This window comes from Panthera tigris, chromosome A1 (assembly GCF_018350195.1).
Source record: "Panthera tigris isolate Pti1 chromosome A1, P.tigris_Pti1_mat1.1, whole genome shotgun sequence".
Classification (NCBI taxonomy): domain Eukaryota; kingdom Metazoa; phylum Chordata; class Mammalia; order Carnivora; family Felidae; genus Panthera; species Panthera tigris.
The window spans coordinates 16,204,563-16,228,560 of NC_056660.1; the positions used below are offsets into that span (position 1 = coordinate 16,204,563).

A 23,998-nucleotide genomic window follows, 5' to 3' on the forward strand; every position below is an offset into this window, starting at 1 on the left:
GGCCCATGGCTCCTTTGAATCCATCATTCAGTCTTTCCAATAACACTTTCTCTCAGATACTTGAAAGGTATAGGTCTGTCATCAGGCCCATATGCTAGAACTATCATTTTTCACTTTTTACTCTAGTTTAAATGGGTAATGTGACACTCTGAGTGCATTGGTGTCTATGTGTCTAGAATCTGCCTATCTATTGAGATAGTTCTAACTGTATTATCTGTGATTAGTTTTCTCTTTTGGTTAGGACTGTATCTCCAGATGACCACATCCTAAGTTTGAACCCTGCATGAGGCCTTTAGATTTCTTTGCTTATATGCTAAAACTTATCCTGACAGCAGACATCCACAAGAGTATTGTTTGATGGGAGAAAGAAGGGTCAGTAACCTTCCATACAAGAAAGTCTGAAGGAAAAATCATTCAAAGGGACAGCTTATCAATGATTCCGCAGTGGAAGAATACCAGGGTTATTGCAGACTGTTTTCTCAAGATATAAAACTCAATAGACTTCAATTTAAATAGTCAACATGATGTTGAACTTCCAGAGGAAAGATATTGAAATAACAGGGAAAAATCATTCTACCCCTGTGCAAAATCGCAAGATATCTGGATCTGTCAGACCAAATAAGTTTGTATTGTAGAAACACAGCAAAGTATATGAAAGAACAGAAATTCCAAAGCAAAAACATACTTCTTAAGGAGATAAAGGGATCAGTTTGAGAGATTATACTCTGCAGTTAGAAAACTTTTCTACTCAGGAAAAGTTAAAATTTATGGTATGAATATATAAAACAAATCAAAAGTCTTTTTGTCAGGATTATACAATTGGAGGTATAAAAGTTATCATTTCTTATAAATCATATCATAGGTCTGGGGAACAGCCCCTGAAAATGGAAGGAAAGTAAAGCGAAGAGGAAGGAAAAAGCCTTTCTTTACACAAAAAGTAGCCCACCGAGTGACGTGGGTTGAAAATCTAAGTTGGTTCAAGAAGACTTGAGAAAAACCCATGCATAGACACTCAATCTATCACTGGGAAAACTAACGTGATGAGAAACATATTTGTAAGCCATACTCTTCTCTGTAAGTCATTCAGTCTTGTTATTATAAACCTAGAACCTCACAGCGAAGGGACTGTGAAATGTTTAGCCACTGACTTTTTACCAGACAGCAGTATTAATAAGGAAGACAAGATAGAAGTCTCATTAATACAGCTATCAAATCAGACCAGGCCTTTTTGTCTATATCCCACCTTTGGTCAAAGGTTATAGCATTCCTACCCTGTTGTCTTTAGTCTCTTCCCCACCTACCCTGGCTTAAAAAAACAATACAAAACAAAACATTTTTTTCTGCCCTAATAATGACAGCTCCCCAGCACAGGGCAATAGGACTCAATGGGACTTTGAATCTTTCATTTTTTTTTTTTTTTTATGAAGATACTGGAAATCCTGAGAGCTTGTGACCACTCATAATTTAAGAGTTTCTTAGTGACAGAACCTGGTCATGTATTCAAATACAGTGCTTTTTCTACAAGAGCCCAATAACATAGTGAATATAGCCTTTAATCATGGATGTATCAACATACTTAGAACTCAGTCTGAGATATGAGACACTCAGAATTCACTAGCCTTGACAGAGCTATTTGATATAGAAAATTCTTTCTCCGTGCCCAGGTATTTAAGCAAGAGGATCGTTCATATATATTTTTTATTCTAGAAAATCTCTTTGCATCCTAAAAATTCCCAAGTAAATTAATTGCCTAAGTCAGGATAGCTTAAGAAAATGTTGCCTTTAGAAGATATTTCCCCAGGCTGGAATTTTAATTATCACAATTAAATTTGTACCTTATTTAACCATTCAGCTGAGGATTGGATATGATTTCTAGCCAGCTTTCATGGAAAATTCTATTACAAGTTTTGCAAGAAGGAGGCAGCCAATGACTCTTTTAATTGCACAAGTTACTAAAGGCTTGAAGCTTGTATTTTTTAATATTATTTACTGTTTTCTGACATGTAACATATCTCATTGTTTATTATCTATTTCCTCTAGTATAATTTAAGCTTCATAGGGGCAAGGAATTCCTTCTCTTTTTTTTTGTTTTATTTTTATTTTTTTACTTTTGTATCACTATTGCCCTGCACTGCACTTACTGTACAGAACGTAGTCTATATATTTTCATTAAGTGCATAAAGGAAAGTCTAGAAATACTATCTCTGCTTATACTTCATTGTAGCTATGGCATTTTTCAAAACTAAATATTCTATATTTCATTTGGAATATCAATTTTTAGACATTCTATATAAGTTCCCCATAATGGGAAATTTAACCTCCAAAATGCTTCTTTAAGAATTGTTTACAAGAAATTTTCTATGAAGAAATATCTATAAAGAACATATTCCTAATGTGAGATATTTAATTTAAAAGGCAATGGGCAGGGTAATTTTATATTGAATATCAACTACAATGTCATAATTATTTTATTAACCTTTCTCCTAATTTAAGCACGATCATACTTTATGCATGCCATATTAATGAGAATGTACTCTGTTTTAAAGTTCACCTAAGAAGGTGCTTTTTCCAATATTTGTAAAACACATCGAATCTTGTTCCTATGAACTTTTCTTATTGTCAGTACTTAGAGTAGTTATAATGTTTAAAAGCAAAGAGTACCTCTATCTCAGATTCAGATATAGTCCTGTTTTCTTTCCTGCCTTTTCCACATTTTACAATTTCTCCAGTAATTTTGACAGTTAAGCCAAACTGATCTTCTGAGACTGTGAATCATGAAATTTTCACATATTTTCTAATTACTAAATGATGAGATGGATATGATACCAGAGAGGTTTAAAATGATGAGCTAAATTGAGAAAATATGATTTTTAGCAAACCACAGTAGGTTAGAGGAAAGAGTAATTAAAATGTGAGTTTTAACTATGGCTACAATAAGAGAGTAAAACAAAGTTTTTACCAGCTACTTTAAGCTTTTCTACCTTGATTTCTACAGATTCCAAAACATTTTTCTTTCTATGGAAAGAACAGAGAGAGATTGGAGGATGTCCTAGAGTTTAATTTTCTATTATTTTGGTTGAATATATAATTTCAAAGATAAAGTTAAATGGATTGGTTTTAAAGAATGGTTATAGTTACTTTATGTACAGAATTACTAATTCTGCAGAGTGATTTGTAATTTGTCTTTTGGAAGGTGTATCCATTAAGAAAACTACAATGATCAGTTACATATGGCCAATGAGATATGTGGAAAGTCTTTAAAAACAAGCTTACAAACAAAAAACCCAGAAAATCATTCATGGGGCATGATGTCATTAAAATCTGAAATCTTAAAACCTACAGTTACATTTCATAGGCTGCACTTGAGGGCAAGTTCCCCAAAACTTGCAAAAGTGTTTATTTAGTTTGGGGATTAGGCCTTGGAGCTAAAATGGTCAAACCTGTTTTCAACATTCCTGTGTCCCAAACTTTAATGAATGTTCTTTTCTGGGCAACAAAATTCCATGGCAGCAACACGTTTTTATTATATTTTCTATAGTAACACATTTACCCAGGACCCACGGTAATATCATCCACTCGACGATGGTTGGTGGTGGACCTTGCCTGTTCAAGTCTGACCTGTCGATGTGCTGAGAGGCAAGCAGCAGCAGGAACAAAAAAGTCAAATAGGACGCTGTATGGCAGATGAACTTGATAAAGGGCTTTCTGATGAACAGTCCCAGTGGGCTTTTAGGAGCTATAAGATAGCACACAGAGAAGACGGGAAAAAGGAGTCCTATTATGAAACACGTCACCATCTTCACTGCCCAGTGTCGTCTCCTCCAGCCCGGGAACTCATCATACCAGCGAGATGCAAGCAGTTGTTGACAGTTGGGCTGAGCAACAAACTACACAGAAAGGAAAGGAAAAGCAAGAGTCAGTGTCACATATGGTGGATTCAGTTCATCAGTAAGACCACAGATTTATCTTTAAAGCCAGAAGTTCTGCTTTAAATAATTTTATGTTGGGCGCCTGGCTGGCTCAGTTGGTAGAGCAGATGATTCTTGACTGTGGGGTTGTGAGTTTGAGCCCCGCCTTGGGGGCAGAGATCACTTAAAAATAAAATTTCTTAAAAATTAATAATTTTATATTTAAATAATCATTAAGTCCTTTAACTCATTCTGTGAATAAAGCCTCTGTATGTAATATTTTATACCAAGGCATAGTGCTATGGGCTTAGTCAGATGTGACAGAAATCATGGTTGTACAGATGTAAAAATACAGATGGAGAACAAGAATAGTCATAGGACACACTGATGAGTGAGCAAAGTTGTGTACAAAGGCATACACACACACACACACACATATATGTACATATATATATGATATATATATGGCGCAAGAAAAGATGTCAATAGTGCTTGTTTCTTAGTTTACTGGTTGTTTTCTGGTTATGACATTATACTAGATTTCATTTTTATATTTGTGTATACTTTTAACATTTTATATCATAAATACTTACTATCTTTTTATCATCAGAAAAAGTAATTATACTTCTAATTGGGTTGAGACATTAAGAAAAACATACATGAAAGCATATTAGGATTACCAGAATGTAAATCATCGTAGCTGAATTTGGTCGAAATAAAACCTATACTTGCCTAAGTATAATCAATTACCATATACCAAACATTTCACAAACATGGCATTGTTTTATCTTGCCAATATTTTGGGGATATAGCATAGACCTTACTCTCTTTTAAGGATGAGGATACAGGGTGTTATAAGAGGTCAGTAAATTTATTTAAGGGTACATATCTAGTAAGTGATAAAACATTTGAGTAACTGGTCCGGGATTTTTTTTTTTCTGCACACTACATTTCTCACTGGGACTGACAGCTAAGCATTAGTATAAATTCAGAGGGAATTATTTCTTCCAGATGGAATGGTCCAAGAATGCTGCCCAGTGGATCTGGCTTTGAAGGGGCAGATTTGTATAAGCAGAGAGGAGAAGGGGAAGGCAATTAAAGGCAAGGTTTGGGGAGAGAGAGAACATACTCTGGCAAGAAGTGTTTAAGGGATGCCCCGTGGGCACTGTTGACTGAAAGAGAATCTTCAGTGTCTTGTAAGGGACTTGGAGAAGTTCCTTTGATATTCTTTTTCGTCTTCGGTTTTAGCCTGTATAGATCTCCTTGAGACAAGACTTGCCCTTACTCTTTTTTGGTGGTAAGCAAGCAGAAAATCCCTGGGTTCACATAATCCCATGATTATCACAAACTAAAAGCTCTTTGAGAGTGAAAGGAGAGAAAGGATGATTGACTAAAAGAGAAATTCAGTAGTTGAGATGTGCAAACATATCAACTGGACATGAAATGATTTTTCATGCAACTGTTTCTCATCACCTTGTCTTGGATACTCTACTCATCAAAGGACACAGAGGGCAAAAAATATGTAATAAATCAAATTTATAATAAGGTGCTTAGTAAATATAGATAAAATAGAACTGCATTTCATCAAGACTTAGATCATGAGGGCTGTCTTCATTACTTTGAAAGTAATTAGTAAAATCAAATTTTATAACCCAAAGAATAGCTTTTCTTTTCTTTTTTTTTTTTTTTAAACGTTTATTTATTTTTGAGACAGGGAGAGACAGAGCATGAACAGGGGAGGGTCAGAGAGAGGGAGACACAGAATATGAAGCAGGCTCCAGGCTCTGAGCTGTCAGCACAGAGCCCGACGCGGGGCTAGAACTCACAGACCGCAAGATCATGACCTGAGCCGAAGTCGGCCGCCTAACGGACTGAGCCACCCAGGCGCCCCAAGAATAGCTTTTCTTAACACAGTCCTTGCCTATTATTCTGGTCAAAGTCAGGCATCTGGAAGTCAAAATAGAGTTCTTGCTGATATATATGCAGAGTAATGGCAAAGAATGGTAAGTCGTTAACAAGCCCTGTTCTTTTTAAGAGTTGTCCCTCCAGCACATACAGGATCCTTCCCACCAGGGTTCTATAAACAAATCAGTCTTTCATCTTCTTTCTATTTTTTTTCATATAAAACATTTCTCATACTATTAGAATTCAGCACAACTGAAAGACCTTAATAAAATGGAGTTAAACTTCCAGAAAATGCAAGATTTAACAAGCAGTTGCTAGAATATCTCATTAATCCTCACACACTGAAGAAACACTGTAAGGGACTAAGTATGAATGATATATTTAATACATGCAGAAAAAGTGAAAGAAAGGTACATACTTTGTTCAAGATGATCTGGGTGAATACTAGGACTTATAACCTCTGTCTGCCCTTCTTGGCCAAAATCTCATTACAGCATGGGACACCCCAGGACAATTGAGCAAATAGCTTTATTAGGAACACTTAAGGTTTTCTCAGATAAATGTTTCTGTTGCCTAATACACATGTATAGACTGTGTTAAATTATCCAGAAGAAGCAAACTATTTAGTCCTTCTAGGAACACCTGCATTGTCAAGCAGTAGGTTAGCCTTCGTTCTTACTAATACTTTTTTTCTTAAAAGGTTTTTTTTTTTTTAATTATTGTAAACTATACATCTGTGCTTAGTTAATGAACAGTGTACACAATTTTCTTCTAGACACAGACACAATGAAACTTATACAGACCTAAAGAATAGAAATAGGATTATAAGAAGAGCAGGGGTGAGTGTACATAATATACAAGTTTCCCCAAATTTGGATATTATTTGACTACAAATTTGTTCTAATCATAGGATTAAAATAAACCAAAAAGTATTCCTAAGAATCACTGTAAATCTAAATGCCCTCACAATGGTTTCACATCCTCCTTCTACTACACCTGTTCACTACATGTCTATACCCGCATTTTCCATGGAAAAAAAAGTGGGTTTCATGGTTAAATTAGTTACCAAAATAAGAATTTAAAGAATTAAACTTCTATACTACAGGGTTTTGTAGAGTCTTTAATTGCTAAAGTGGATTAAAACATTCCATTCTCTCATGTGTCCCTTCCTCTTTCCATTTTTCTTTTTTTCTTTCCTTCATGCTCTACTCTGTACTTCATCTCTTGTCTCCTCCTTCCTTTCTTTCTCTCATCCCCAACCCCCAGCCTCTTGGTTTATTTGGCTTATTGAGAGAGACATAGCTTTACCCCAACTCCCTCTGAAAGACACCCTCAGAGAGGGCCATCCTATCTCTCACACCTGCCACTGGCCCATTCCAGCAAAGCCCTTCCCAGATGGGCCTTCACGTTGCCTGCAGCATGCCGGGAGCCCAGAGCCTCTGCCTCTTCTGCTTCATCTTTCTACTGCACATCGAGTCACAGGAACACCCTTCCCAGGACTGGGGGAAGTAGGGTATCTCTTCAGGCAACACTCTTTTCTCCCTCCAGCTATTGGCCAATTCTAGCACGACTGCAGCCATCCCATTAAAATCATATTAAAACATTAGGAACATTCAAATTCACATTGGTGCCATGCATTTATAAAAGACACTAGAAGAAAAAAAGGAAAAACTTCCTATCCCTCTCTTTCAGTAACCTTTAAAAGAATTTCAAAAGCCCGTTCTCATGATTATTTATCAAATCCTTGAGTCATGGAATTTGATATATTGAAGAAACTGTAAAGATTACTGAAATCTAATTTTTACAAATAAAGAGAAATCTGGTATGAATAATTTTAAAACAACTACTCAAAATACTAAAGCAGTCAACAAATCAACACCATAAAGGAAACAAACAAAAATGATGAAACAGGATAAAGAAAGACTTACTTTTACCACAAAGTAAAAAGAAAGAAAGAAAGAAACAAAGAAACAAACAAACAAACAAAAAATACCCCAAACTCAAAACCAAACAGACCAAGAAGCCTCACTACTACATGGGCAGGTATTAAATATTAATTGGATATGAATGTAATAAACAGAAGAGAGTTCCAAAATTAATGAAGCCCTAGTAATTAAAATGACTATAGATTTACTTGGTATTTGTCTCAGTGTTTGTATTTTATCTTTTCAGTTTTGAAGTACTTTTTATAGCTTAAAAATTTGTATCCAAAGTTCAGACTGCAGTCATATTCTCTATAAGAGCAAAATCGAGATTCTGGGAACAGCCAACCTGGCTACTTTATGCATCTTGAGTAAGTGGGATAGTTACATGAGAGTTGAGAATTGACTTGAGTCTCAAGAGAATTGAAACTTTTGAGGTGAATGTATTATAGTGATTTACATACAGACAATCTGATTTCTTTGCTTAAAAAGGACCACAGTTTCCTCTGGGTCTTACTGTTTATTTCTGAGCAATTAAAAAATAATCTATATCCTTTGGGGTTTTATTTCCTCTGCCCAGGAATGCTTTTCAGCAGCTCATTTTGTAATGTTGATAGCAAGGTTTAAGGATTATTGGTAGGCAAGGAGCTTTAGGGAATTATTTTGTCCATAACTAAAAACCACTTCTTCAACTTCAATCCCACATTTCCTTCATAGTTCTCAAGGCCCTTTAACCATGTGAGTCTCTCCCTGTTTCTTAGAGATAGCTTTAGCTGTGTTCCTCATTAAAACAATGCTGGTCTCCTGGAGCACAGTCATACTATGTAACTGCTCAGACGCTGCTACTTTATTAATCAAACATCATTTTCACCTTGTCCTCCCTACTTTAATTAAACCAATAGCATCATCTATGAGTTGGACTTTGGCTAGATAAGTGGGGAGAGGACCCAGATCTGTTAAGAACCAGATATATCTGTCTTCTAGGAACTCAACATACATTGGGGACTGATCGTGTGACCAGTCCTCCAGTTTTTCTAATATTTTCTATTTTTCTATTTTTTGCTTTCCTCACTTAAGGTCAGTCTTCTTACTGAGGTTATAAACAGGCAAATTTAGTTCAGTGAAGATGCCTTAGCTGTCATATGCACAGAAGTCACACATCTGGCACATATTCTATGGTCCAGATTAGTGTAATTTAACAGGACATTATATGATGTGCTAAAAAAGAGGTAGAGTATAGGAGGGATTGTGCCCAACATGAAGTAATCTGAGAAAACTGAAGACAGGAACAGGATTTGCTAGTTAATTCTGAAATAACAGGTAGAATTTTCATAGGCACAGCAGTAGGTGGATGTGTTTTAATTTAGATTTAGAGACTATCATCTTAAAAGCTTCAGGATGGAGACAGGTCTGTTCAGATGAGCTATCCCTTGAGCTAGAAGGTCATCATCAATGGTGAATATACCAGTGACACAGTGTAAAGGGAAACTGCAGTCCTATTTTGAGACGTCGGTGAAAATGTTTATTGAGGCAATGCTTGAGTCTAGATCCTTGCTGCTCAGTGTGGGCTGAGGCCAGTGGCACTGGTGTCAACTGGAAGCTCATCAGCTACGCAAAACAGTAGGTCCCACTCAGGACTTGCTGAATAAGATCGACATTTAACAGTGTGCTTCCTACGAATGTTAACATTTGATAAGCACTGGCTGAAAGGATTTTATGTCTAACGAGGTTTTATTTAGCTCTGTTGTATCTGATAAATGCTTCCAGAGTAGTTTTAATTCAATGTAAATATACATTTGAACACTTGCGAATCTCAAGAGCAAATCTGTTTGTGAGGGAGTAGGGGTACTTGGCTGTGTGGTGTGTATTTGTGTGCAGGAGTTTGCTTTCAGCTAAATCCAGCTATGAGTGGTATGAGAACTTGGGTGAGGGGAACTAGCCACAGAGTGGGGCATTCTCAAAATTGAGTAAGCAGCAGGGTTGCCTGGAGGCTTGGTACAAACCATGTTCCTGAGCCCCACCTCGGTATTTCTGATACAGTAGGTTCAAGGTGAAGCCCTGAACTTTGCATTTCTACCAAGTTGCCATGTGATGCTGCTGTTGGGGATGCAGAGACAAATGATAAGAACCACTGTTTTACAGAACAACACTTTTTAAATAATATAGGATAGTCTTCCAGTTTTTCCAACTTTTTCTATTTTTCTAATGTTTTCTTTCCTTACCTAAATCAATCCTCTTATTGAGGTTATGAACAGGCAAATTTAGTTCATGAAGATGTCTTTGCTGTCAGATGCATAGAAGTTACACATCTAGCACGTATTCTGTGGTACAGATTGGTGTAATATCTAATTACAGGAATAAACACAAAAATATTAAGAGTCATCCCCATCGAGTCACTGAACTGTAGTGCAGACAGAACAGCAGAACACAGTGCAGTGGTAGCCAGAGGATAACAGCTGACTAGTTCACCATATAAATGCCTGGAAAGACCTAGACTAGCATGAAACAGACTGGGATGCAATGAATAGGAGAGACATGAGTAGATTTAAGAACCTGGATCAGAAAAGGAGAAAAAAAATTCTCATACCTAGTTTCTGACAGATCTTTACCCTATGCATCACCATCATGACCTTACAGTAAAATGACAAATCATATTGTCTCTATATAATATATTTGGATGTTGTAGAGATTAAGAAGATACAAGCCTTGGAACAGCCCACTGGGATCTGAATCCTGATCTGCTGTTTCCTGATTGTGCGAATGTTAATAAATTATTAAATTTTCAATGTGATTTTTTCCCTGATATGTGGGGATAATAGAAACACTTACCATATAAGGTTATTATAAAATTAATTGAACTAGTACATGAAGAATACAGCAGTTCCTAGATGATACTTATGTTCAATAAGTGCTAGGCATTACCATTATTGTATATAGACACATATATTTACATGCACAAGAATATGTGTATACACACATATGTCCATATACATACACAGTTACATAGTCGTCTTTTTCAAAAAAATGTTTATTTATTTATCTTGAGACAGAGAGAGAATAAGAGTGAGCAGGGGAGGGGCTGAGAGGGAGGTAGAGACAGAATCCTAAGCAGGTTCCACATTGTCAGTGTAGAGCCTGACACGGAGCTTGACCTCACAAACTGAGATCACGACCTGAGCTGAAATTGAGTTGGACACTCAACTGACTGAGCCACCTGGGTGCCCCACAGTTATCCATGGTTTTATACTAAAATATATAATACTTATTCATTTTCTGAATTTTACAGAGTATTGCTGTTATGTCAGTTGATATATATATTTACATATTATATAACCTCATTTTAATTAATGGAATGTCACAAAATAGGGGATTAGTTTTAAAAGATTCTATAGGGAACTTACTTTAAGGAGATGATAATAATTATTCAAGCATAAGGTAATACCACTACAGTAAATAGTTGACTGAGTTTTTATTAGACTCATTAAAAGGTAAAAAATCAGTGAAGATTCAATCATATCTGAGAAGGAATTGGCAAAAAAGCTTGCGATAAGCCAAGAAGACTGATTAGAGTCTGTTCTCTCCAAACTTATTGGCCAACAAACCCCTTGACTCTGTCAAGTTCAAAGAATCTCCCATCTAGTCATCAAATCACCTGATTACTCTCCTTGGACTTAAATGTCAAATTCATATTTGCAAATTGGGACTCAAGGAGTAGCTCAAAGCACATTTCTAGGGCATCAGTTCTGATGTCTCCACATCCAGAAGGGAAGATGACAACTGAACTCCATCTGATCGTGTTGGCGAGGCAGGGGCAGGATTTAACTTCTTACATCATTTCTGGGCCTAAATTCAAAATTGGTTTGGCAACTGAGCTGGGATATGAGTGGGCAGTAATGGGAAGTTGAAAATGCAGAGGCAAAAGGAATAAGGTAGGAGGTGATAAAGCCAATGTTGAATACATTAAATTATTGAACATGGCAAATAAACAAAACCCAATATAGGTAATGGGAAGGTAGAGTTAATAGATATTGTTCTCTGAAAATCACAAAGGGCAGCATTTGGTAGAAATTCCCTATCTATTCATCAATACCTCTCTTCAAGATTTATGTGAAAGACTGTTTTAAACTGTCATGGAAGGTAGATGAAAAACTGCCAGTTATTTCTAGGTGGCTACCTAGAAGTTTTCTTAAAAAATGAAGAGAGGCGTGGAGGTAGACAATTATACAGTTTTGAAGAAACCACCATTTGACTCTGGCTCATGTAGGGGAATAGGAGGTGAGAACGGTAGATGGAAAATGGAAGCAGGTTTGGTCCTGATCCCAGCCAGCCAGTTCCCACCTCTGGGCCAGTTCCCACCTCTGATGAGCCACCAACAGTTTCTGCTCTGAGAAGCAGCACAAAGGGTGCTCCACTTTTACTCAGAATCTCCCAGGGAGACTTTTACTGAGGACCAAAATCTGCTCCCCTCTCTTCCATTGGAACAAGAATCCAGAAGGGAAAAAAGAGACACAATGGGAATGAATACTAGTTATCCTTATGAGATGAAACAGTATGGTTCCTTTTTTCCTCCTTCCCTTCCCTTTTAATGTAACATCAAACATATGTTTCTGAGAAAATTAAATTGTACAAGACCCTGCACAATAGGGTGTTCTTTATACCTTCTTTTCAGAGACAATGGTTGACACCACAGAACACAGTCCCTCCTCTACTCTGCCAATTTATACTCATAAATGATATAAGTGTAGAGTTATATTTGTTTCAAATGTGTTAGATCCTATAAACAGATAAGTTTTTCACTCTAGTCTCAAGGTCAAGAATAAAGTCATTTCCTTTATGCTCACTAATCTCTTTTCCTGCCACTGAACTCCTTTCTGCCTCCCTGACAACAGCTCCTCAGACTATCTCGGCTAACACATTTCCTGGGCTAAAAATAACACTCAGTTGTTAATTATCTGTTTATTGAGGTTGGAATGAATTTAACTAGTCTACAATGGGGAAAGGAAGGCTATGTGTTTTGGAAACAGCAGAGCCCACACAGTAACTGACCAGCCGGCACTTTCTGCTCCAACGTGTAGGACAACAGAGGGGAGAACTGAACATAAACAGCACATAAAAGCGCCAGAGAAGAAAACAGTTTCATGTGCCTCAGCCAGTCTCTGACATTACTCTCTAAAGCTGAGAAGAATATGGATAAAGTGTTTGTTCCAGAGGAATTATTCCTTGGTATCCTTTTTCATTCCTTCTCCCTCTCTCTCCTCCCTCATCTCATTGTCACCCACGTGTGTTTGTCTGCAAAGTTCCTTTCATGCTGCCCTCCTCTCCATCCCCTCTGCCCTATCTCTAACCTAGTTCTTCATTTCTCTCAATGATCATTAACTAATGGGCTTCCCTCTCTCTCTCTCTCTCTCTCTTTTGAAATGACTGAAATTATGTTCTTAAAAGTCAGATTATCATTTTCTGGATTTCTATTTCCCATGAGTACAAGTGTTGCTCGTTCACATCCTGGTCTGGGTAGCCTTATGGTAACTCTCTGAGTTAATGCACATCTCAGTCAGTACAGATAGATCATGAAGCATGTGTGAAGAATGACCTGAAAACAAGGAATAAACTGTTATACAAGAGGAAATTAGTTACTGAAAACTTAGACCTGTAACCATCGTTAGGAATTCTTCAAAGGAATTCAACCTGCAACCCAAAGGAAATGAGGGCACATAAGAATGTTACTGATTTTTCTAACCCAGGGTACTGCTAGCCTTGTGAATATTAAAAGTTTTTGCATATAAACTAGATCTTCAGGTGATTCCTAAGGCTTAATTAAAATAGAGTTGCTCATTGTATTAGTTTCCTAGGACTGCCATAAACAAAGTACCACAAACTGGGTGGCTTAAAGCAATAGAATTTATTAGCTCACAGTCTAGAGGCTTAAAGTCCAAAATCAGCATGTTAAGAAGAAGGCTGTACTCCCTCTAAGACGTTGGGTGGAATCCTTCCTTGTCTTTTCCTACCCCCTAGAAGTGGCCTTGGCATTCCTTGCCTTGCAGTTGGATTATTCCAATCTCTGTCTCTCTCGTCACATAGCTGTGTGCCTCACTCCACATCCTCTGCTCTGTTCTTATAAAGACATGAGTCTATTGGATTAAAGGGCTATCTTACTCCAATATGACCTCATCTTAACTAATTTCATCTGCTAGAACTCTTTTCTGAAAATGATCAAATTCTTAGGTATTTGGGTATCCTAACACATCATTTTTTTTGAGGGGGGACATACTTTAGACTATAATATTCCCAGTTCCTCATTTTCTCAGAGTTGCCTATCATATAGCTTTTGGTTCTATAGTTTATATAAAAATGGCTCTTTTAAGTGCTCCAAATACTTTTCAAATCCATAAATAATATTTCAGAACTCTATCTTCCACTCTATGTTCAATTTGCCTCCCTCTCCTATTTTTCTACTTCTTTATTTTCTCACCATGATTGATAATAAATGACAACGACTAATAAGGAATTAAGAAGAGTGATTATCAATAACATTATGACGTGAGGGAACTCTACATGCAGGCAGCCAGCTGTCCTTATGATGCAAGTTTAAGATTGTCTGTAAACAAAAAGATAAAACCATCTCCTGTAACAGTCTGCTACTATAATTAAACTTTCTACCTAAGGGCTTTCTGGTGATGTGTGTATTTTAACTGGCATAAAATATTACAATGCTTAGGCAAGCAAGGCATTAAGCATATACACCAGAGTTACCTAGTTGAGATAGTCACACAATGGGATCAAAAAAAAAAAAAAAAAAAAAAAAAACCAACAAAAAACCAAAAACCAGAGCTTTGGTGGCTGGAAAAATGAGAGACATGAAATGTTGATCTGGATCAGTACTATACCCCTAGCGAAGAACTCTAAGGACTCAGGGAGAAACATATAGATGCTGATTATTTGAGAGAAGACATCTGAGGTTAGGTATAAAATATAACTCTCCAACATAAGAAAAACTTTACCTAAGTTTTGCCTGGTTTGATCATATTCCTAATGTTAAATTACCAGCAACTTTTTTTTTCTATCAGAAAATTGCCATTTGAAAGTCACAGAGATATGTGTAACTCAATGAGTTCATAATCAATTATTTGGGGCTATAACATTGCTTATCCACCTGCATGCACAGCATTGATGAACCCCTCTCTGTCTGCTGATGGCCTAAGTTAAGATTTGGGGAGCTCCTGGCATCAAAAAACCATGTTGTTTATCTCCAATTCCTTATGACCATATGCAATTCAACTATCCAGGTACAATAACAAGAAAACAAACAATCTAATTTAAAAAAAAGCCCCGAGATTTGAACAAACACCATCAAAAGATATACTGGTGGCAAATAAGGACATGAAAGATGCTTCACACCTCTGTAATCAGGGAAATGCAAAATAAAACCACAGCAAAATAACACTACACACCTCTTAGAATGGCTAAAATAAAAAAGATAAACCACGATATGGGTTGGTAGGAATTTGGAGAAACTGGAACTCTCATATGTTGACTATCAAAATGTAACCAGCTTTGGAAAACAATTTACAATTTAAAAAAATTTGAACCTACATTTACCATGTGATGAACTCATTCCAATCTCAGGCATTTATCCAAAAGAAAAGAAGGCATCTGTCCATACAAAGACTTGCATACAAATGTCATAGTAGTTTCGTTTGTAATAGCCAAAAACAAAAACGATTCAAATATCCATGGACTCCTGGATGGATAAACAAAATGTGGCATGACCATACTATGGAAGAATACTCAGCAATAAAAAGGAAGGAACCATTGTTGTGCACACACAGTTGAATCTCAAAATAAGTATGTCGAATGAAAAGCTGGAGGAAAAAAAAGCACATATGGTATAATTGCATGTATATAAACTCTAGAAAATGCAAACTAATTTACAGTGACAGAAAGTTGATCAGCAGTTGCCCGAGAAGAGGCAGAGAAAAATTATAAAAGGGCAAAAGGCAACTTGTGGGGTAACAGATATTTTCACACAATATGTACCCATATAATAAAAACTTGTCCAAGTATTCACTTTAAGCATTTGCAGTTTCTTGCATGTCAATTTTACGTCAGCGAAGTTGTTTAAAATGTCTGTCCCTGTTTTGCTGAGGCCACAAGCACATTCAGAATGATCTACCTCCCAGCTATTACTAGGCCTATCAAGCCAGCTTCTTTCTCTTGTAATTATCTCCTTGGTTCGTTTCAATACCACTCCTTCATTCAGGTTGTCATAATATATTATCATAACCTCAGATGTCATTATTTCAGGCTTAAACTAGGAAAATTAGCCCATTTTCTGCCCATGGCTATCAGCCTCTGAGAGCTCCTTCTAACCTATGCACCAGACTGCTGAGAAGATCCTCACAAATAGCAAATGGAACTGTGTCTCCTTCTCTTTTAATACTCTGCACTGCTATTTCACAGTCCCCAGGAAAGAGCCCCATGGCCCCTGTCCCCTTTCCCTCAGCTTGCATAGTTATACTTCAGACATACAAACCATTCATGCTCTGACCGGGTCTGGATCTTTCTGATGATTGTAGGCTTGCATATGCTGTTGCTTTGTCTCGGATTGTGTATCTCCCATTTCTTCATAGTGAAGGTTGGTCCTCCAACCCAGCTGCTAATTCTCCTGGCCACTCCTACAGTCAATTGCCCTTTTTTTCACTCAGTGCTGATATTGTACCTTGAACAGTCATTTACGGTTGCACTTATTCCCTTTATCTCCTGCATTTTACTTATGGGTTGTAGTGAGATACCTGAGAAGGGGCTGTTAATTTTTATCACATAATCTCTAGCCCCAGTACTAGATGTGAGATGTCAATGAATGTCTACTCAATGGAATTAAATGCTGAACATGGTTCAAGGCTTAGGGGTCCATCTAATCAGGCACTAACCACTCATGTAAGTTCCAAAAAAAGGCCTGGCTAAAGGCATGAACCTCAACATTAAGGAGGAGGATCCTTTACACTCTGGAGCTTTTTTCCAGGAGTTACAAAGTTAGCAGCTTCTCCTTCTTCATGTAACATGAACTAGTCCAGGGAACTTCTTAGGGGATCCACCGTGTTGCTTGATTGTAGGGTGAGAAGGTTGCTTTAGTCCAGATTAAATGTCAAGTTTAGCAGCTATTGAAGATTTTCCTTGGAAAATTCATTCTTACAAGGAACACAGAGGCAGCGGATTTCAAATTCATTTCAAAGAAATGTGGCTCAATTCCAAGAGAATCAATTGAAAGAGGGGCAAGGTCTGGATGTAGCAACCATGGTCTTCAGCACTCTTTAATGCTCTTGAGACTGTTTTAAAAGAGGATAATAACGATCTTCTTTCCCTACCTTGCTCTTTTGTGTAATTGGAGACATGCATTTCTGATGAAGAATGCAAAAAAAAAAAAAAAGATTGGGGCACCTGGGTGGCTCAGTGGGTTGAGCATCTGACTTTAGCTCAGGTCATGATCTCGCTATTCGTGAGTTCAAGCCCTGCATCGGGCTCTGTGTTCACAGCTCAGAGCCTGGAGCCTGCTTTAGAGTCTGTGTCTCCCTCTCTCTTGGCCCCTCTCCTGTTCTCACTCTGTCTGTCTCTCAAAAATAAACAAATGTTAGAAAAAATTAAAAAGAAAAGATAAACCAATCTCAAGAAATTGTTTCCTTGTATATAAAACTATTGATGATGTACAAACTTTGGGAAGAAAATACCAATTTTGGACTCTTGTACAAGAAAACATTAAAGTTAAAAATGCATGCCAATGAACTATAAATGTTTTTAAACATTTTTTTTAACATTTATTCATCTTTGAGAGACAGAGAGAGACAGAGCATGAGCGGGGAAGGGGCAGAGAGAGAGGGAGACACAGAATCCGAAGCAGGCTCCAGACTCTGAGCTGTCAGCACAGAGCCCTATGTGGGGCTTGAACTCATGAACTGCGAAATCATGACCTGATCCGAAGTCGGACGCTCAACTGACTGAGCCACCCAGGCGCCTCTAGAAATATTTTTTAAATCACTTTTAGTTTCTACACAGTGGATAAGTATTGTTCACTATTCATAAAATTGAAACACTCTAAAAGTAGTTTCAAAGTTTTGTTCTCTTATGTGATTATGAACATACATTACACCTCATATATTGATAGGTTCAAGCAAATTGTATTTTTAATTCTCAATAATCAGTGTCACTCAGTTCCAAAAGGCAAATACATCCCCAAATTCCATTTCATCCAGTTATAAGTTTCTGTAATATAATCTGCATATTAGGGATTGTCTCTCAAAGATTTTCAGTACTTTATTATTTTTTTTATTAACTATATTCCCTATGCTGTACATTGTATCCCATGTCTTACTTCTTTATAACTGGAAATCTGTACCTTTTAATCCCCTTTTTCTATTTTGCCCATTCCCCCACTCCTTCCCCTCTGGCAACCACCAGGTTGTTCTCTGTATTTATAAGTCTGTTTCTATTTTGTTTTGTTTGTTCATTTGTTTTGTTTTATAGATCCCACATATAAGTGAAATCATGTGGTATTTGTCTTTCTCTGCTTGACATTTCACAAGTAGTAATCGTTAAATATCACAAAATGTGAACATAGTGTTTAGGAGTTAGTTATGCGTACATAATCTGACTATAAAATTCAAGGCAAATTTTGTAATAAGCCTAGCTTGTAGAAGGGATTCAGTGTCAATTAAGTTTCCTATGTCAGCACCAGTATCCATTCCAACCCTCCCTCCACCAAGACAGTATGATTCGGGCAGTCCTATGGACAGTAATCCAATAACTCTCAAACCTGCTCCCCTGGAATATCCAAAATTACATTTCTGCTTTCCTAGCAGCAGAACCAGACTGCCCCTCTAGAGCTGCTTACATTAAACTGGGAATGGGCTGATTATGAAATGAAAGAATTCATACAAAATTACAGCTAATTGGATTCACCTTAATCTTTCATTTGCGTTTAGGAAATGATAAAAGATAACGAATGGCAGCAATTTAAGTCCCAGGGCTGAAAGAACTGTGCCTTTCCACCCTGGCTTCTCCCCACTAGTCCTGTCTCTCCTCTGAGTTTCCTGATCTATACTGACTCAGGGAGGAGAAAGGGCAAGCAGTCGTCATGTCCTCAGCCTTTAATGCTGGCGCCCTCTCTATCCTAAAATAGGGATGTGATTTCTTAATTCAGACAGACAAGAGGCTTCCACACTTGATAGTAAATAGAGTCACAATCTTAGTAATAATAAAGATAATGATAATCACACACACTGGCTCTTTATTTTTGGTATCTAGACTTTCAGTAGAAATAAATAAAAGCTATGAGGAGGTTTGCAAATGCTCACGAATTTCTTTCTAAATTCTTCTCTAGTGGTAGAAAGTCCATTTGATAACAAGCAGAACCTATCTGTTTCACATCATCTGGACATATTATTGCCAACCGTGAGTAACTATTTAACCACCTCCAAACATTTATAATGCAATTTTGGTGCATAATATGTATAAGAAATGTAGTCAAAATATTTACTTATATTTCTGTCACAGTAATTTTACTTTGCCCAAAACATTGCTGAAAGCAGAAGATAGTTTGAACTTTTTTCCTCTCACTAAATTCAGTTAAGACCATGATACATATTCTGGACACTTCCGTAGGTACCTCATTGTCTAATTCCAGAGGAATTCAAAATCACCATTGGAATTCAAAAAGGGAATATTTTCATACCTAGTCCCAGGATTTAAGAGCAGTAAGGTTATATAAAACATATAATATTTAATTTGAAAGTCCTAATTTTCAGAATACCATTTATTTAGTTAGTTGAAAGTGAAAAAGCAGAGTCCAAAGGGTGGCAAAGAAACTTCCTTTTTCTTTCTTCTTGTAAATAAATGGCATCCAAGTGATATCTACCTTCTCAGCTTGCTGAAGAAAGGATTCTCATGTAGCAAAGGGCTAGAGGAGTCTTTCTGATATAAGTTCTTGAAATGGATATATTCTCAATATTTCATTTTTATCGCAATGATCTTCTGTTGTGTCTGCACAAGTTACAAGTCTGCCCAGAGAAGGAGATGTCTTCCAACCAGAACTAAGGGCAAGACAAAATTTTCCATCCCGGGATATTGTGGAGGCAGGAATCACTGGGCAGGGAGACACAGGGAGCCTCTTTTGAGGTAGTTTTTCACAGTGTCACTGAAATATTGACCTCAAAAGGTAGGTGAAATTTTAAATATTGAGAACATTATTTGGGTTGAGGATTTGGAACATTCACTCATTATCTAAAAGATGATAATACCTTCGGGTACTAGATGTCAGCATTCAGATACTGCCCAATACTTAGATTTGAAGGGAATCCAAAACATCATAAGCATCAGTCAATTCCACCAGAGAGATGTCAATAATAACAGAGTACATATCATCTTGGCCTTGTGAAACTATAGAATTAATGCATAACAAGAACATTATTGATAATCAGTAATCACTGTGGAATTGCTAGTTAAATGAGGAAGGCAAAACTTTGTATGTGAAGCAACTAGAGAATGGGAAATTATATCTTCTGTCAGCATTCACCTTTCTTCCCTTCATGCAGACATTCTCATCGCCATAGTCCTCTGTCCCAAACATGCTACGTCCCCACTCGGCCACTCCAATAACCATGCCATCTTTTTCTGCTCTGGCCGGGCTTCATCCTGAAAAAGCCTTCCAGAAACACCCTTCACAGTGGTGGGTTTTCTCTATGTGTACATATAGCAGCATCAATTATATTCCATAATATTATAGTTAACTCTTTTTTAAAAAAGATTTGTTTATTTTTGGGAGAGTGCAAGCAGAGGAGCGTTAGAGAGAGGAGGACAGATGATCCTAAGTGGCTCTGCGCTGACAGGCTGACAGCAGCAAGCTGGACACGGAGCTGAAACTCATGAACTGCAAGATCATGACCTAAGCCGAAGTCCGATGCTCAACCGACTGAGCCACCCAGGTGTCCCTATAGTTAACTCTTCATTGATAAATTATCTCTGTATATCCCCTTACCTATTTGACATTATTTATCTCAGTAACTATACTGTTTTGCAGAGTTTCTGGTATGAAGAAGATTCTGGAGAAATATTTTTAGAATGAATTAGTAAATATATAAATAGCCACAGTAGAAAGACAAAATTTACCTACTGCTTTCAAAATTGTGCCTAGGTTATTTTATGGCTTTAATACTGCTGTTTAGCATGGAAGAAGAGGCTGAGTCTAAACATATGGCTGAGGGCTAAAAAAAGAAGAACAAACAACAAAATATCCTTTCTAAAAGAAGTCAAAGATATATAGCACACTGTATAACTGGCTTTATTAGTCTGTCCTATGAACTTGGAAGAAAATTATGTTCTCAGTAAATCAACTTGATGGTGATATAAGAAAAAAGAACTATTTACTTTAACTTTCTTGCAAATTTAAGTACTGATTTCTGACTCTTGCTGGATTATTAGATGTCTACTCTCCTGGTTTATATAAACACTGAGATAAAACACTGATCCCCAGTTTATGTATAAGACCTGAAGTAGCAACAAAATAAGTATTGACTGTGACTGTGTTAACAGGCAATGCTTGAAGAATAAATAACCAAAAAATACATAAAATTTTTTGGGGGAGTGGGCTATTTAAGTTTTAGAAGTAGTTTTTTAGTTTATGTTTTTCAGGTTTTTGAGAGGGTAAGTTACTAGCTCCACCCCCAAGAAAAAGTAGTTCATACAACTTTCTCATTCCTGTTTTTCAACGATGGTGGAATTAATTTATAGCTTTGGTATGGAAATTATTTGTTTTCACAGCAAAGAAAAGGACACACTTAGAAATATAAATATCATATTAATGTTTCCTGTTTTAATATACTATTAAATGTATATAGGGGCATCTGGGTGGCTGAGTCGGTTGAACCTCCAACTCTTGATTTCGGCTCAGGTCATGATATCACAGTTGTGGGATCGAGCCTGGAGTCGGGTCTCTATGCTGGGCATAGAGTCCGCTTAGGATTCTCTGTCTCTGTCTCTCTCTGTAGATCTCTCTTTCTCTCACATGCTCCCTCTGCCCCTCCCCACTCACTCATGCTCTCTCTCTGTAAAAAAAAAAAAAAAAAAAAAAAATCTCTCTCTGTCTCTCTCTCTGTGTACACACACACACACACACACACACACACTTTCTAGCTACCAATCATGTTATTTATCCCTTCTTCTATTAGAAAAATCTCAGCTGATGACTAATCTCCTTCATGGTCTTGAATTGCTCTTACCTCTAAGGTTGAGAACTGTGAGACTGAAGATATCTGGCCGTGGGTTTTATTAGTTATACATTTTCAACTCACAAGGGAATTATCATCACATTCAGACTGCTATAACAGAATATCAGAGTTAGGGGGTCTTATAAACAACAAATATTTATTGCTCCCAGTTCTGGAAGCTGAGAAGCCACTTCTGGGCTCATAAACAGTCTTCTGACTGTAAGCTAACAGGGTAGAAAGAGTGAGGGATTTCTCTGGGGCCTCTTTTATCAGGGCACTAATCCCATTCACTAATCCCATCCTTGACCTAATCACCTGGGAAAGACCTCACCTCCAAACATCATCAGTTTGAGGATTAGGTTTCAACATATGAATTGTAGGGGTGGAGTGGAGTACAAAAGTTTAGTCTATAGCAGGAACAAAGTAAAGAAGACAAAAATTTTTTAAAAAGAAAGACTTAAAAAAATTTTAAGGTCTAAAAATTTTAGACCATGACTTAAAAAAATTTTTTTTAAATGTTTATTTATTTTTGAGAAAGAGAAACAGAGCACAACCAGGGGAGGGGCAGAGAGAGAGAGAGAGGGGTGACAGAGAATCTGAAGCAGGCTCCAGGCTCTGAGGTGTAAGCACAGAGCCCAACGTGGGGCTCAAACCTACGACCTGTGAGATCATGACCTGAGCCGACTGAGTGAGCCACCCAGGTGCTCCTAGACCATGACTTTTATATCAAGGTAATATATTGAGAAGTAAATTTACTGTGTCTACACAATGCTGTGAAATAGGTGATTAGCTATTCTCCCTTACACCAGGAAAGATTGGTTTGATGTTTTAAGATGAGATTTCATTTAAAAATCCTCTTCACACAGGGGCTCCTGGGTGGCCCAGTCGGTTAAGCATCCACTTCAGCTCAGGTCACAATCTCATGGTTCATGAGTTCGAGCCCTGAATCAGGCTCTGTGCTGACAGCTCGGAGCCTAGAGCCTCCTTCAGATTCTGTGTCTCCCTCTCTCTCTGCTCCTCTCTCATTCATGCTCTGTCTCTGTCTCTCCCTCTCAAAAATAAACATTTAAAAAAATTTTTTTTAAATCCTCTTCACACAATAACCACAAAACCAAATCTACTGTGAATGTGTGAATTCTCATGTCAATGTCACATTGAATCAGTTTAGATAAAATAACACTATAATTCTTTGTTAAAAGATACGGGTTTTTCTCCTAGAGGTTATTGCTGCCCGTTTTGCAAATCTGCTTTTGTTTGCATTGTGCAAATTCACAACTAAAGATAATTTTAATACCCTTTTAATATTTTTTAAAATTTATTTTAGAAAGAACATGAATGTCAGGGGGTAGGCAGAGAGAGATTGAGAGCAAGAGAGAGAACCCTAAGCATGCTCAGCATGACTCGGGGCTCAATGACTGGGATTATGACCTGAGCAGAAATCAAGAGTTGGATGCTCAACCAACTAAGCCACCCAGTTGCCCCTGAATATCTTTTTAAATGAATGGTCATAGTAATAGCTATTTCCAAAGGAAGAACCTCTTTGCAGCACATTCGTAGGGCTTACTGTGCAGGGAATTGTACTTTGAAAATGTAGGTGTGATAAAAATGTGTCCGTGACAATCTAATTATAACTTTATTTGAGTTGAAATAATGGATTAGTTGGTTATGGAATAAACAAATCTCTGATTCTAGCTTAAAAATTCCTAAATTCTATAACATTTAAGGTTTTTTTCTCCCCCCCCCGAGGCTTAAGTTCCTAAAATTTATGGATCGCCCAAATGTCGACAGAGTCCACATTGATTATTTTTCCTACCATTCAAGATATGAGTCTCACAGTAAGATGTAACTGACACATTGAAGAGAGAAATTGGTAGTTTACGAAGATGTTTAAACTTCTTTGATATAGTAGCTTCTTTAATACAGTAGCTTTCTGTATTTCTTTGCATTTGTTTCACATTAAATGCTCGACTTGTTTAGCTTGCCCAGTGAGTGTAGACATCAACTTTCCTCA

General features: G+C 37.2%; 1 protein-coding gene across 2 annotated transcripts in view; it reads right to left on the bottom strand.

Moving 5' to 3' along the window:
* TRPC4 (transient receptor potential cation channel subfamily C member 4) overlaps positions 1 to 23,998 on the bottom strand; it is a 197,700-nt gene that overhangs the window by 53,252 nt on the left and 120,450 nt on the right. For both annotated transcript variants that reach the window (XM_007097684.3, XM_042959440.1), the window contains exon 4: positions 3,551 to 3,887. In XM_007097684.3, the coding sequence (XP_007097746.1) occupies positions 3,551 to 3,887 (337 nt within the window). The remainder of the gene's footprint in view (positions 1 to 3,550; positions 3,888 to 23,998) is intronic.